The 16,097-nt window shown below is 39.5% G+C and overlaps 1 protein-coding gene across 12 annotated transcripts in view; it reads left to right on the forward strand.

The window, feature by feature from the left end:
* The window catches only part of rims1a (regulating synaptic membrane exocytosis 1a), a 114,637-nt gene that overhangs the window by 78,721 nt on the left and 19,819 nt on the right, over positions 1-16,097 (forward strand). For 7 of the 12 annotated variants that reach the window (XM_013914036.1, XM_013914039.1, XM_013914043.1 and 4 more), the window contains 11 exons: positions 3,996-4,119; positions 5,009-5,026; positions 7,332-7,378; positions 9,621-9,736; positions 9,830-9,960; positions 10,515-10,686; positions 10,863-11,010; positions 11,249-11,305; positions 14,064-14,229; positions 14,674-14,778; positions 15,226-15,285. In XM_013914036.1, the coding sequence (XP_013769490.1) occupies positions 3,996-4,119; positions 5,009-5,026; positions 7,332-7,378; positions 9,621-9,736; positions 9,830-9,960; positions 10,515-10,686; positions 10,863-11,010; positions 11,249-11,305; positions 14,064-14,229; positions 14,674-14,778; positions 15,226-15,285 (1,144 nt within the window). The remainder of the gene's footprint in view (positions 1-3,995; positions 4,120-5,008; positions 5,027-7,331; positions 7,379-9,620; positions 9,737-9,829; positions 9,961-10,514; positions 10,687-10,862; positions 11,011-11,248; positions 11,306-14,063; positions 14,230-14,673; positions 14,779-15,225; positions 15,286-16,097) is intronic. The other 5 variants (XM_013914041.1, XM_013914046.1, XM_013914047.1 and 2 more) reach the window with 4 other exon arrangements.

Below are 16,097 nucleotides of genomic sequence, written 5' to 3' on the forward strand. Positions count from 1 at the left end.
GTGTAGTTGTGTCATCAGTGATTGGGAACACCTGGGCTTAGTGTTCTTGTGATCCTTAACTCCATATGCTGCAGACCTTTTTGCTTTTCTAGCGTAATGTTTAACACATTTGGCTAACAGGCAAAAGGTTCCTAGTTTGATTTAGTCACAAATCCCTTTGAGGGTTGTGTCAGGAAGGGCATCCAGTGTAAAAAAAAAATCAAACATGCAAAGCTACCCATTGTGGCAACTCCTTGGGGGATCAGCCAAAATTAGCTGTTCTACCTAAATAATATTTCACACACCACACTAGCACAAAATATGCTATCACTGACTCATTGATTGACATATACCATTTTTTCCCCTTTGGTTACTTTATGTAGTTTTGCAAAAAGAACAATTCTATTCATTTACTTGACTAATGGTGTAACGTCCCATTAATTATCATGGGTTTTGAACCAGTCTTTACAAGTTGGGCCTTGGTCTTTGATAATTTCCCAATTAGCTGGCGTTTACGGGTTTGTCCTTCCACCTGATTGATTAAGGGTGAGAAAAATTTATGTTGTTTGGAACAGTCATGGTTTTGCCTGACCAAAGAAACATAAGTGTTGGCATGATGATGTGTAACAATTTAAATGGGAGTTTTTCCCCTGTAAGGCATAGCAGCACTGTTCCTTAGGTTGTGTTTCTTGCTAGGTTGTGTGTCAGGTTGAATGCAGTTTAACTTTTTGTCTTGGGTGCATTTCATGGGTGTGAGGTTGTTGCCAGATGCTAGTTATTTCCTTGTTCTATCCTTTTCAATTGGAAGACTAGGCCTGAGTTAGTTAGGTGTTGTTTATGCAGTTAGAAGGGATGCTCGCTAGTATTACCTAGCTTTCCTACCATTTCTGAGGCTGCCGCGACCAGTTTAGAAATGGTAGGAAAGAGAATAAGCAGCCCTACCTGCAGTTTCCATGTGATGTGTTAAATAATATCACATCACATGTTAAATAATATCAGCCTTGGGCATGCATATGGGCATGCCCAAGGCATATGGGCATGCAACTCCCTTCGAGGTAAAACCTCGAAGGGAGTTGTGTGGCAGTGATTAGGAGCAAGTCACTTGGCTATGGAATATATTGGAATATATTAGAACTTACTGCTCATGGCTCAAGTAACTGGGAAGCCAAATGTAATCATTAAACCTCCTTGCATCAACATCAACTCACTGAGTTAGTGAAAGCAGCTATTTTGGGATGGTTCCTATCGTGAGGAGTTCAGGAATGATAGGAAAGGTTATAAGCGGCACTACCTGGAGTTTTTGCTTGATTTGTTGAATAATATTTGTTGTGCAGCTTCAGAGATAAAATCTCTTTAAGAGTTTTTGAGTCTTGTTGTTTTGGAAGAACACTTCAAAAAGTTCTGTCAGGAAAAAGAGCATATGAAGGCATATTGTTAAGCTCTGAAGAAAAAAAACAAGTAAATGTGTCTGCTAGACTAGCTGCTTCTTTTGAGATACCTTGTGTTGAAACACATTAAGCTACACTCCACTTGTGTTCCTTATGTGAAGAACTTCCCTGTGATGGTGCTTATTTACCGTTTACACCGGATGGTTTTATTTTCATGACAGAATACCCAATATCCTTTTCAGAAGAACCTTTTGAGCATATGCTCCTTAACTTGTGGGTCCTTTGCTTCCTTCCAAGTTGGAGCTAAAATATCTTTTTATTGTCATATGTCATATCACCCAGTTGCATATCCTTAACAACTGGTAACAACCAGGTCTGTAGTGAAAGCGACAATTTATTTCTATCTTTGAAATCCCTAAAGTGATCCAAAAATGATCAGGCTTCTAATTTTTACCTTCCAAGTTTGCCCAGTTGTTAAAACAAGTTCAGGTGCAGCACTTCCAGTCATCAGCCTATCAGCACAAAGTCAGGGCCCGTCCATCCATTCTCTTGTGCTTATCCTTGTTAGGGGCAGGGTCAGCCTATCACAGCTGTCTTAGGGCGAGAGGAAGGGTACACCCTGGACAGGTCAAAGTCAGGGTTGTTGGAGCATTTTCATCAGATGCTAAAGTCACTGTTCTTAGGCAGATTTTGGGAGAAGGGTTTTTCAATGCTTCATGTTGACAGCCAGAGAAGTTTCACAAGTGACAACTGGCTTTAGCCCCAGTGACATGGTGTTTGCCTGTTCTGTATACGGTGCTGAGGGTTTGTTGAGGGTTAAGGATGACAATGTTCCAAAAAACTAAACTGACTATGTGAATGACTTCCAGCATAGTTTATACATTCGAAGGTAGCTGGCAAAATAGAAGTTGGCTGCATCGCAAGGAATGATGAAGCTCATTTACGAAGCAGGCTGAGTGGGGCCAGTTCAGTCCTGATGATCAAGTGCTGCCTGTTGTTGGATGCTTCTTTCAGGCCAGGTCCTTCCACAGTGGTGAAGCAGATCTCACGAAAGAGTTGTTTAATTTCTACACCAGAGTTGCTTAAGAAAACACAGCTCTGTCTGTTGAAACCACCCTTTTGTGGTTACCCAGTCACTAGTAGTAACAGAAAGGGAAAAAGTTGGTACTGGGAATTAGGCATGTGGTTGGTTTAAAGCACCAAAACTCTCAGAAATGTGAATAATTTGTTAGTTCACCTAAAAGAGTTTCTGTGTGACGAGCTGGAAAAATTCCAAACGTTTATTTGATGACACACGTTCACAAACTCACCATATTCATTTGATGATTCATATGATTATTGATATTCCCCATTAAGCAGCACTTTTACTAGGTGTCAGCTGACAAGTGTAAGTACTTGGATGCAGAAGTCAGGTTCATACTTTAAAACAACATCATCGACCCATCATCTTCTAGCTGGCTAGCTTCTAGCTCCCTTGTTTTCTTGTCCCATTATGTGACAACACTCTCAGGTTTTGTTTAGACTCTTGGCAAGGTCAGTATCACTAAGCCTGTTGCATTTCCACTTCCATGATTGGATGACTGTATTGACCAAGTTTGATCTGCAAAGTTTATGAGTAAAGTTTATCTGTTCGAGTGATACTGGTCCTATTGATTAAAAATCTGGAATGCTACACTCTCTGTCTGGATGATGTGGTTGTATAGAATGACATTTGTGGCATTCATATGTTGTGTATTTGTTCCTTATTTAAATGTCTGTCTGCAGTCCGACTGAACACTGACTTGGCTAAATGTGAATTTGCTATCCATTAGTAATCTACAACGAGCATGTTGTTGGCCGGTGTCAGCTGTGGCCACAACGAGGGGTGCCAAGGGAAGGCGCTGGCCAGAGAACAAAAGAAAAAAAAAGAGCTGATGTCATTCTTAGGCATGGTCGGATATTACCATAGTTTCTGCTGGAACTTTTACTGGAAGATGTCACTTCCCTTACCAGTCTGAGGAAGGCACATGCTATATATTTGTGGTATATGATGCGTGGTCTCTGAACTTATAGTTCTAGTGTATGCTAATCAAGAGATCTAAAAATGTGGAAGTGGACATGGTCACACGTATTGACAGATGTTCTTATGTGGGATCATGCTGCTAAGGTTAAGGTAGTATGTAGGCTGTGGTGGTGTAGGTTGCCAGTTGACGACACTGTCTCTTTCGGCTCGTGGGCTGGGAGGTTGTATTTGTCTTTGTGTTTTGTGTTGCAGGTGTCCAGTGGGGTGTGGTTGGGTGATGATGGATTGGGAACACCTAGGTCCAGTGTTCCCCTGTATAAACGCATGCTCCACTTGTTACCTCAGGGGGAACAATAACTTTGCACCTAAGCTATTATTGCTGCAGACTTTTGTGCTCTTCCTTTCTCAAACAATGTTTCACTTACTACATTAGCACACGTTCAAACATGCCAATGATCCTGACTCATTTACTGACATATGTCATGTTTTTATGTCCTTTGATAACTTTATTTAGTTTTGTTAATTTCAAATAAAAAGTATTAATTTAATTGTTTTAATCCTGTCAACAGCCATTACTTTGACATGGCTTTTGAGCTAGTTATGACAATGTGGACATCTGATTTCAGGTGACGAGGTTTTGCAGTGGAACGGGAAGCTGTTACCGGGAGCAACTATGAAGGAGGTTTACAACATCATCTTGGAGTCTCAAGCTGACCCTCAAGTGGAGTTGGTGGTATCCAGGCCTATTGGGTAAGTCAGGCATGAAACACGTCCAGTATACTGTCAGAGTCATATGTTTTTACCTGGTTTGTCAGTTACTAGTCTATTTGTAAATTGAAACCCTTATTTAATTAGGCAACATTTATTTGGACTCAGAGTTGACCTCAGACAAAGCAGGAGGTTATGATGCACAGCTGCATTCAACGTATTAAAAACAACTGGCCATTGCCTGCAGCTGCCAAGTTTTGGACTGGGAGATAGCCATGTCTCATATGTCCCCTTTAAAAAAGCACTTGCTTTTATTTGTCGGATGGTAAAAGCTGAATTATTATTGACCAAATAAAACTGTCTGTAAGCTCCATTAAAGACAGGAGAAGCTGAATGTGAAGTTTTTAGTCGATGGATTGCAAAGCTCAACAAGCACAGTCATGAACATACTTATGAAGGCAGTAGACGCCCTGAGTAAAATTTATTTTTAACTCTAAGTGTATCATTTCAAATCATTAGTATCAAAAGTCATCAGCAAACAAAAAAAAGTTCATTTTTCTCGAGATACTTTGAATTGGATGCTTTCAGGTACACTAACTTTGCCTTATATTTAGCAGACTTGCTAACTCTTACATTGCTAACATTAGCAAAGCTTTGGAAAAATTAAATTCAAAGAGAGGGACTTTGAGGTGTCACCCTCTCATTTTCCATTATTGTTCAAGAGATGTCATTTCAAAAACGTCACACAAACCAGGGTGCAAGCTGGTTTCAGGTATTTTGAATACGTTTTGTTGTTGTGTGTAATAAGGTCAATCCAGTGGGTTATTTTAAAAGTAAAGTGCCCACTGGTGCAGCTCTCAAATTTTACTTTTCTGCTTATTGATGGAAAAAAAAGTTGAATATATGAATTTCTCTCCAAACACTCACGAAGGGTGTATAGAAAATATCAGTAAGTAATCTTTTTTTTTTTTTTTTAGGACCTTTTAATTCTGCCACGCTTATGGAAACTATTTTGGTTTTGCTGGTGCCATTTTGCATCCCTAAAGGAACTAACTGTAATACTGTTAAGTGAGAAATCTAATTGATGTCACTATACGGTTTTATGAAAGTAGCTGCACTGTGTGCTAAATTAAACTGCAAGTTTACCTGTTGGGATGCAAAATGGCCAGCGGAAAACATCCATCAATGTATCAGTGTTTTCGCAAGCTTTTAAGCTGTTTGTGCAGCATCTGGAATTCCTATTTTTTAAACTCCTGATTAAGTCTTACCCTCGAGTAAATTCATAGACTGTATATAAAAGATGGTCACAGCAAGCAAGTAAACTTGCATTTTTTTAAATGGCCACAAGAGGACGACTAGTGTCAGTTGTTATAGAATGCAACATGATTGGTTTTTTGTTAAATTTTGGTCCCACTAGGAGTCAAAAAAGGACGATAAGAATGGCATGTCAGATAAACAGCCTGTCTTGTGATTGACAAGTTAGAATGACTACGCAGCTGCAACTTCTGTTTTTAAAAACTGAAGATGGCAACATTAAACAATCCTCAGGACTTGGAAGAACAGGATTTTTCAAAGCACTGGCCAATCTGGTCTTTAAGTCTGACGTCATTAGCCGTGCCTGGGCCTAAACTCCGCTGCAGGTCCCTAAGTCACACGATCACTGCAGCGTCACTGAGAGTTAAAAACTGTCTAAACTCTTTCATCTGTAATAAAATGATCAGTGTGGCTGCTCTACCAGGTGTAACAATTAAGTTTACATTCAGGCATCCATGAAAACCGAATTTATGAAATTTAACAAAGTTTGTAGGGTTACTGAAGCTTGGCTAGCTGGTGTATAACGATGTGCTACGTGATCGCTAGCAACACAGCTATGTTAGCAAAATTAAAACAGTGAAGCTGGAGGATGAACACTAAATGTTTTTGCACTCGATAAAAGTTAACGTGAGGGTTCCCGATGGTTACGAACAAATGCAATCGCATGCCAGGATCCACAACAAGAGGTTAGTCATTAATATACTGCTGCATGGGCTTAGCTATAGTTTTAAAAACTGAGCTTTAAAATGAATAGCAGTAATAAAAACCGAGAGAGGCCAACAGTGATCACTGACTGTTTTGGGAGGCTTGTTGAGATTAATACAACAAGATACAAAGCATTAAAATATGTTAAATACACAACAGCCTTATTAAACGCAGTAGTTTGGGCCTGGAAGCAGGGTTCATCACGTCATCACTTAAAAACCGGATGGTGTGATGGCTACGTCTGTCTTTTATATACAGTCTATTAGTAAAATCCAGCACACAGTATCCCTGGTACCTTATTTCTGAATTACTGAAGTTGGGTTTCATAAAGCAAGCAATATTTTTTTTTCCATATACATGTTTCCTATTTTTGATTTTGGAATGTGTTTCAAGGCAACCTATGATCCATGAAACACTTATCAGTTTAATACTTGAATTTACAAGTAAAAATTTTACTAAATGAAGCAGTTTTCTTTCAACTTGAAGCAGAAATAAGAAAATTTCAGTCTGACAGTTATACATTAAGTACAAAGTTGAAGGTACTTTATGCTTATTTCCAGACTTTATGCTAGTTTATCTTAGTTAGCTTTAAGTCCAGACACTAGCTCTTTGAGTGGTATCCATATTTCTCTCAAAAAGAATGTTTTTTAGGGATTTGATTGTTGAATAATGGTTTGTTTGGTAAGTAAAACTCTAAAACACTGCCACTTCATGTGTAAAACCATCACATGCCTGATGTGAGTCCAAGATTAGCACACTTTAAATTTCAACTGAAAAAGAAAATTACACTGATAAGTGTTACACAGATTACCATTTCTTTTCCTTTACATTACATTGAGCTGGTGCAGTGGATTCTGGTGTTTCCCATGGGTTGTGGTGATGGATAAGAAAAGATGGCGGTGTGGATAGACGCTAATGAGCTAATGGTTTTCACCCATTATAATTTCCAGTTGTGATTGGTCGAACAGAACTGAGTGAGTCTGGGAAACACTGCAGTCACGGGAAGAGCTTTGCTCTACTCACATCTCCCTTTGCTTCTCCATTTTTTTAACCACATGATCCTTTAATCTCAACATCCAAATAACCTTTGTTTACAGTGCTGCTTTCTCCCTGCGTGGTAACTACTGTCTGAATATGCATGTACGCCTGTGTGTCACTTTTACATCTAACATTCTTAGTCTGACTTCAGTGCCAGTACAACTGTGACTCATGTGTTTTTGCGGTTTCTCTTTCAGTGATATCCCAAGAATCCCCGACACGTCCCACCCTCCATTAGAATCTAGTAGGTATCTCCTCTGACATGTTGAGACTGCTCTGTGCTTGTTTGTCACCTATGTATGTCGTATATCTGTATATCTAGCTGATTTCATTTGTATGATATGAATTATAGCAAAAAATACGTTTGTTGATGTACTATTGTATACTTTATGTTATGGATGTCATATTATGTCATATAAACTTAAAGGAATAGTCCAAAATTTTGAAATATTTTCTTCCTTTCTAAGAATTAGGTCTTGTGTGAATGAGTCAAGAAAAACTGAAAGAACTACCTCAAAGGTTTTTAAAAAACACTATTCAACTGTTCACAAAAATGTAAAAAAATAAAATTTGTGGTTTTCATTAGTGGAAAAAATATTGAGTAAATTCACTTAATTAAAAATGTCATAAATGTCCTTTCAATAGCGTAATGGTTTACAAATTTACTTGGCAACCAAAAGGTCATTGGTTTGATTCTAGCTGGAGACGCAGATCCCTTTGGGGTTGTGTCACGAAGAGCATCCAGTGTAAAATTCTGCTAAATCAAAACATGCACAGCTGCCCACTGTGGTGACCCTTTGTGACAAATGGGCACCTGAAAGTAGCTTTTTATGCGTAAAAGTCGTCATAATAATACTGTGAACTTACAGTACTGTCAGACAAATGTACAACACAGGTTATAAAAATATTGCCTTCTGTATTTTAGTAGAGTTGTAAAGGTGAGGTATAAAGACTATTAGTTGCGTTGCCTTGCTGTTTGTACACTATGTGCTTTTTTTTCCATCCTATTCTTTTCTAATTAATAGATAAATTATACTTTTTTAAATAGATGACATCCACTAGTGGCTCTGCCAGTTATGTCTGTTTTGGAGTTGTTTAAATTAAGAGCTCATTCATTGGTGAAATTTTCCTGCCTCGTTTCTTATGCTAAATTAAACTGATTTCTTCCTGGTATTTATATTCTCATCTAACTCCCAGCAAGAAAGATAAATATTGGCCCTTAAAATGTTGAGTGGTTTCTTTAAAACAGACACTCATCTTAAACATAGCCAGAGTATCAAATAATGATGTAAATGTATGTATAATTGATTGCAGAGCTCAGGATTCAGACTGCTTTACAGGTTTTTTTTCTATCTGTGGCTCTGTGTGACATCACTAATAGCAGATAGTCCTAAAATGATCATCTAAGCCAAACGGCTCTGGCTAAGACAAACGATGATGAAAGGGTGCCCAGAAAGCCCAATATGACATAAATGAGGATTTTTTTCAAATAATAAATCATGCAAAGGTATTCTAATAGACAGGGGTGCGCATAAGTGGTCTGCAGGTGCGCATTCGCTGTCAAAATAGATAAGAAGTTGCAACACGTGTTTGCGTACATATAAAAGGCACTGTTTTTGTCTGCTAGAGTGGGATTTTCATGGCATATTCTGCACCACATCTCTGTGCCTTCATCATTTGTTTGAAGCCAGCTCACCTCCTGCAACCACTTTTCAGAGAATACGCGCTTCTTTTGCGGTTCGGACTCCTTCTGACATTTCTTTGGAGGTGGAGGAACACCAAAGTAATTGCTTAAAGGAGCTTCTTCGACATCTTTAAGAGTTCTAAACAAATGTCTGTTCTCCTCCAGAAAATCTTATGTATGCAAACGCACGTTGCAACTTCTTTTCTGGTGCGCGTCTTTTAGTTTGACAGCTAATGCGCACCTGTGGACCACTTATGTGCAGCCCTGCTAATAGAGTCTAAGAATAAAAATCTCATGTTTGAAATGAGCATAATCAGTTCCCTTCAAACACGTGGAGATTGATGAGTACTAGAAGTTTTCTGTTCCCTTTCTGAACATGTGGCTGATAATGTCCTCTAATATTGCATGGAGTGACTAATTAGACAACTCTTTTTTTCCTGAAACTAACTGATGTCTGACATCTGTGATGAATGTTAGCGGGAGAAGATCAGTTTCCTGGTAGGCAGTTAGTTAGATGACTTTTGATCATGTAATTGAATATAAGGCTTTCGTGACCCAAGTCACACTGAAGCCTGCTGGACTCTAACTAGGACAGAAGCGTGGTGATTTGTCATCCTGACAGGTTAGCTGACTTATACTTTAAACTGTTTCTGTGTGAACTTTTCTGAGGAGTCTGGAGTTTCAGTAACGAACGCACCTTTGGTTTTGGAGCAGATTATGTTTTCAGTCTGACTCCCTTCTGAAAGACAGCTGGCATTTCCTGCTCGGGATTTCAAACATATTGCTTTCCCTGCCTTCATAGCAGGTTCCAGTTCTTTTGAGTCCCAGAAGATGGAGAGACCATCCTTAAATGTCCTGTCTCCCTCCAGTCCCGGGATGCTCCGAGATGCTCCGCAGTTAATGCCAGGGCGACTCTCAGTGAGTGTGGGCACTTGAACTGTGGAGGACCTTTCAAGTTTGCTAAATGTGAAGACATGGCATCGGATTTGTTTTTGTTTGCTTCTCATCCAGGTGAAGCTGTGGTACGATAAAGTGGGTCACCAGCTCATAGTGAACGTGCTGCAGGCTGTGGAGCTTTCTCTTCGGCCTGATGGGCGGCCCAGGAGCCCTTATGTCAAAATGTACTTCCTCCCTGACCGCAGGTATGCCAACCCTGACACAGGCACTCTGAACAGTCACAATGCCTAGCCCTCATTTGGCATGAAAATTATGGCCATTTACAAAAGAGCTGCAAAAAACCTTGTGACACGAAGGCTAGGACACGATTCTTTTATGCAAACTGCACAAATCATGCACGTGACTTTTAATGTAAAACACTGGAGTTTGGCATCGAATATACTTATATAATACAATATGCACAAGTTTTTGATATTGAATGAGTATTGTTTCGTCCCTTAGACTTGGAAGAACAGTTTGTAAAAAGAACAAAAATTTCATGTTCTGATAGTATAGTCAGGGTTAGGGTGATCGCAGATGATGACTTTGACCTCACATGGATAAAATACATCTTCAGTAATCATGTTATACAACGCAATCGAAGAGGGTTTTTTTGGGAAAAGACACTCTACTGTGAGTTTAGCATCTCGTTTATATTTAAAGAAAGCAGTTCCAGTCAGCTGAATAAGGCACAAATGGGACTAGAATCAAAATCAACATTCAACTGACTTTAAAGACAAGAATCTGTTGTTTAACACAGCGACAAGAGCAAACGAAGGACAAAAACAGTGAAGAAGACCTGTGAGCCTAAGTGGAACCAGACATTCGTCTACAGTCACGTCCATCGCAGGGATTTCCGAAACCACATGTTGGAGCTGACCGTGTGGGACCAACCCAGGTCTCCAGAGGAGGACAGCATCTTTCTGGGAGAGGTAGCACACACATCCACATACACACATGCCGGGTATTCATATCTTGTGGAGACATCTACTTGACACAATGCTTTCCCTAGCCCCTAACCCTAACCATCAAAAATGAATGCCTAACCCTTAAACATTTAACTTCTTTACAAAGCACATATTTACTGTGTGGTTGGTGACTTGAACAGGTCCTGGTGGAGCTAGAGACGGCCTTACTGGATGACAAGCCTCACTGGTATCCCCTCCAAACTCATGATGTCTCATCCATACCACTGCCCCAGCCCTCCCCATACCTGCCCCGACGACACATAGACGCCCCTGGCAAAAAATTGCAGCGTAAGTCTGTCAAGATCTCATGTCGTGTGCAACATGACATGCATAAGCTCTTTCATATATTTCTGCTTGTAAGTGTACACATCCTGTCCATAAGCAGTTTAGCATGTGTGTCTATGTAAATGTCTGCTTTCACTCCATTTCCCTAATACTGCATTTGATGTGTGCATCCATATATATGTGTGTGTGGTGTGTGTACACATCTGTGGGTATCTTTGTGTGTGTGTCTGTTACTGTTTAGGTTCTCAGCGTGTAACAGAGGCTGAATTTGATGAGGGTACAGCAGTAGTATCTAAAGGTGGGTTGGGACTGTTTCTTAGTTTTACATGCAGTTTTTCTGCAGCTTGCACTTCTGTTCTCGGTGTTATTTGTAACTATAGCTTTTAAAAAATGAGAGCTGCTAAAGAGTGGTTACATGTAGGCTTGGTTCGTAATCCAGAATTTAAGTTATTTGGTTAAAAATTGATAACTTGAGATTCTAAATGACCCCAAAACTTCTTACATTGCACCGGATGTTGTTGTTGTTTTTTTTTTTTTAATTATCCATTAATAAGGACAGATTGTGGTCATTTCACAATAAGTCCAGTATGGATAGTAGTACATAGTAGTAGTACTTTAGTAGTGTACAAAGATAACTGCATATTTGTGTACTTTACCAAATCTGCCAGATTTACAGTTTAAAGTAATCTTCATTTATCTTATACTTGTGTATGGTACCACCCTCATCCTTAAAACCAGCTTACTGGCTGCTAAACAGAAAAATCAGGTGATGAGGTGAGTGGGGCTTTTTTGTGGGGCCTGTGTGCTTGTAAGGACCATACTGGAGATAACTATGATTCCCCTGAGAGATCAAATGCAAGTTAAGAAAAAACCAGCAGATTAGTTGAACACAGTGGAAATAGAAAAAGAAAATGCTGCAAAACTTGCAAAAAAAAAAGAAAAAAAGATGGATGTGTGTACTGTGACATCATCCACAGGTTTATGACATTCTGTTTTGAAGCCATGGGCTTAGCGTTTTTACCATCACCACACTGATTTCCAGAAAAAGTGTTGTGACAGGGAGGGGGTCTCAGTCATTGGCTAACAACAATCAGTCATTCACACGTCATTAGCCAATGACCACGCCCTGTATATTGTTCTATTGTGAAACAAAGTGAACAAGAGTTACAAAATATATTATATTTTTTATTTATGACTAAAAATTATTTACTGAGCACATAAACTCATCAGGAAAGTGTTTAGTTAGAAGGTTGTTTTCCCACAACCTTCTGTAGGAATAAAGTGTTTTTACAACCACAGTTGGCCTTGGTGTATTGGCCTTCAGAAAGCAGGCAAAGGCACCTATTGCCTTTTTTATTCCAACCCGGAGGCTACATCCATTTTAAACTTGCAAGTAATGTAATTTAATAGGCTATTAGCAAGATTTTTTAAAAATTATAAGTATTTTAACATAAGATAAGGTAACATGCTACTGGCATATAAGGAAATTGCATGTGGAATAAAGCTAAACTTGCAGACATTAACATAATTATAGAGAGGAATGCTGTAAGGTAAGGCCATTAGCATGGTTTTAAATCAGGTTACACATGAGGTGGAAGGCCACTAGCATGACTTCTTATATCTTTTATATAGTGTTTGTATCTAACAGATTACTGACATGAAGTCAATCATCCATGTTGTGAGGGCTATGAGCATGAGGTTAAACTACATAAGTGGAAGCAGGGTCAGTAGCATGAATTCTTGTGTCTTTTATACCCTCTCTGGGTATAAAAATGTAACTTAAACTAGCTAGGCCTGCAGTGTTTCGCTAAAACACAGATGTGTATGTTAAATTATGTTGTTGTTTTTATTTGATCTATATCAGTGTATATAGTGAGAATGCAAAAACTTCTGTACATAAACACCAAATGAATAAAAATGACATATATTTCTTTCTTCTTGTTCATTGCAAGCTACATATTCATGTAATAAGACAAATCAATTAAAGGCAGTGTTAGCATCACTGTTTGATTAACAGGTATTTACAGACATGCATGACAATACATTCCAGTGACCAAATGCCACAGAAATAAAAGGTTTTTGCTAAATTTAATAACAGTAAACCTCATGTATACAGATTTATTTCAAACCCTACGCGGTTTGTTTAATAAGTTTAATCCAGACTGATTAATGCATCGAGAAAGAGTTAAGGAACAGACCTACACGATGATCACTCTGGTGAGAATGTGTTGTGAGGGTAGCAGACATTGGTTTAGTTATAAACAAATGCTGTAAGGTAGCAGAAAATGAACATGAATTTAATTATCATATATGAGGTAGTATCATGAATTCCTCTGTATTTTTAGTGCTAAAGTGTAGAAGGTTAATAGCATGTTGTAAGGGTAATAGACATTAGTTTAGTTCAGAACTTAGCAGGTGACTAGAATGAAATTAAATGTACATGGTATAAAACAGCAGACTGTTAACAAGATTTAGTCACAGATGTTATGATTTAATATGATTTTTTTTCTTTTTAAGTGGAAACAGTTCAGAAGTTGTCTTGCAGGCAAATGATAAATGTAATTCGGCCTGACTGTAGCTAATGTATGGCTTTGGTATAAATTTTTGACATGCAGATATGGTGGTGGATAAGAAACAATGCAGATTAAAAAAAGATACTGTAGAAAAATGCATTTCACTCTAATTCATCCTAGCTATACTGGCTATGTTCCACTACTGATCTTGACTAGCAGCCATATTTTAAAGCCATTAGCACATTTTTGCAACTTCAAGGCCCACGCATCTTCCCATGTATGCATAATGACAGTTATTGTATATCATTAATGTTTGCCAGGATCATATGGAAAACCTTAGAGTTAACAAACCCATTTTAGTAATATTATTCACTCAAGAAGAGACTGTATATGGATCATATAGTACTACTTAATACCGTTCCTTTCTTATGAATTTTAGAGACTGAAGGTTTTGTCACTATTAAAGTATACACTCTGAATTGCACTTACTTTGCTATGATCTTGTTTATGTACGTGTGCATGTGTGCTGCCATTTCTCCATAGCAGCAGATGGACGTGGCAGGGAGAGGCAGCGGGAGCCCACATCTACCCTGGAGGTCCCTGAGCAGCAGAGGACCCCCACCCATCACATACGTTCTCGTTCCGTCTCCCCTCATCGAGAGGAGCAGGGGCGCATCCGGTCGCGGCCACCCAATGTCCCCCCCCAGAGGTGAGGGTTGAGTAAGGCAGGATTTTACTCCCCATTATTTGTCCAAATGGTTATATTTTAGCCATAAATTGTCTTGAACGCACTGCCCTGGACCGATTGCTGAGTCCTGTGAAAGAGCTCTGTGGATTCACGTCTGACGATGATTACTTAAAAAGACCGATATCGGCCTGGGGAGACGATAGTGAATGCATGGAAGAGGCAAAACCAAGATTCAGGAAAAACAGACAGGACATGAGCGTTTCTGGAAGCCAGCAAACTGAGTCCATCTACTAATGAAATGTCTGTCTGGCTCAGAACATGCAGTGCTGCCAGCTCTGCTTTTAGTGACTGAGCTAAATGAAACCGAGCAGCAGTGTGCCGCAATACCACCTGACCACTAACCTCACAAGTCAGTCTCTCATTTATCCGTCCATCCATTTATTTATTTATTTACATTTCCTTCAGGAGCCTGGATGATGAGCTTTCTCACGGTCACCGTTCTCGTTCTCCGTCCCGCTACTACGATGCTGGTAGAGGTCGCCATCAAGGGGAAGGGTATCTGGACGACAGGTGCGTGCCTGTGTTTGGTCACCACTTGTAGTGTAAATGTCATCAGAGTTGCTTTATGTTGTACAAGGCCCTAGTTTTTTGTGCAAATCCGCATCCGCTGAAAAAGTGTGTACAGAGTGTGAGTGCCTGTGTTGCCAAGTCTAACTTTGTTTACTGGTCTCTTAGATTTAAATAGTTGCTGCTTTTTGTCTGTTTTTGTTTTGTTTCTTGAAAAGCGTTTGATGCCGTAGCTATCTGTTGAGTTTCATGTTGCACGAGGTGACCTCAGACCTCAGTGTTTAGGTTGAAAGCTCTCGGTTGCAAAACTGAATTTCTGAATCTGTGTGACTGTGTGGAACCAGCCAAAGCTCTCTTTCCTATTCACTCTCTTCTCCCCTCTGCTCTTCTGGGGGTTTTTTAACTGTTGTTGATTTCCTCATATGTCATCCATCCCCATGGTTACCACAGTGAGGTCTTCACGATCCACCAATCAATGCGAGGCAAAAGTGCTGAGTGCCTGCACACCAGGTAAACTGGCCAATCGTGACATGTTTACATGTTGGTTGTAGATGAGGTGTGTTTTTGTCAGATTGTCTCTAATTGCAGTCTGTCGCTCAAGACTGTTATTTAAAAGTGAAACGAATATGCCTCTGAAATCGAGGTAAAAAAAATCCTGTGTAATGCAAAATGTATACAGAAAAGAAATGTGAACAAGTCCCATGCAAACTTTGACTTCCCAGCATTATAAAAGAGAACCGAGTTATATCAGACCTTACACACAGACACATTAGTTGGTTTTAGTCCGTTCATTAAATGAAATAACTGTAAGAAAAACACAATGTGTCATATCTAAATAACGAGACAAAAAGGAGGCCAGTGAGCTGAAATCCTGTGGTAATCGAGCTGTACTGCTGCCTCAGATCCACAAGAGGACACTACAGGACCATGCATGGTTTCAGACTTTGCTGCTTTTCAAGAATCAGTCCAACAGTACAGCTTGCAGGGGCTAGACCACAGGTGTCGACCTCCAGGCCTCAAGGGCCGGTGTCCTGCAGGTTTTAGATGTGTCCTTGATCCAACACAGCTGATTTAAATGGCTAAATTACCTCCTCAACATTTCTCAAAGTGCTCCAGAAGCCTGGTCATGAACTAATCATTTGATTCAGGTGTGTTGACCCAGGCTGATATCTAAAACCTGCAGGACACTGGCCCTCGAGGCCTGGAGTTCGACACCCCTGGGCTAGACTTAAAACTAAATGTTGCTTAGTGTACACCTGCTTTCATACGTCCAAATGATGAATATGCACCAATTCTGTCTCTGACTGAAACAATTTAGGGCA

Source organism: Pundamilia nyererei, unplaced genomic scaffold (genome assembly GCF_000239375.1).
Source record: "Pundamilia nyererei isolate P.nyererei 1_Seehausen unplaced genomic scaffold, PunNye1.0 scaffold00168, whole genome shotgun sequence".
Lineage (NCBI taxonomy): Eukaryota > Metazoa > Chordata > Actinopteri > Cichliformes > Cichlidae > Pundamilia > Pundamilia nyererei.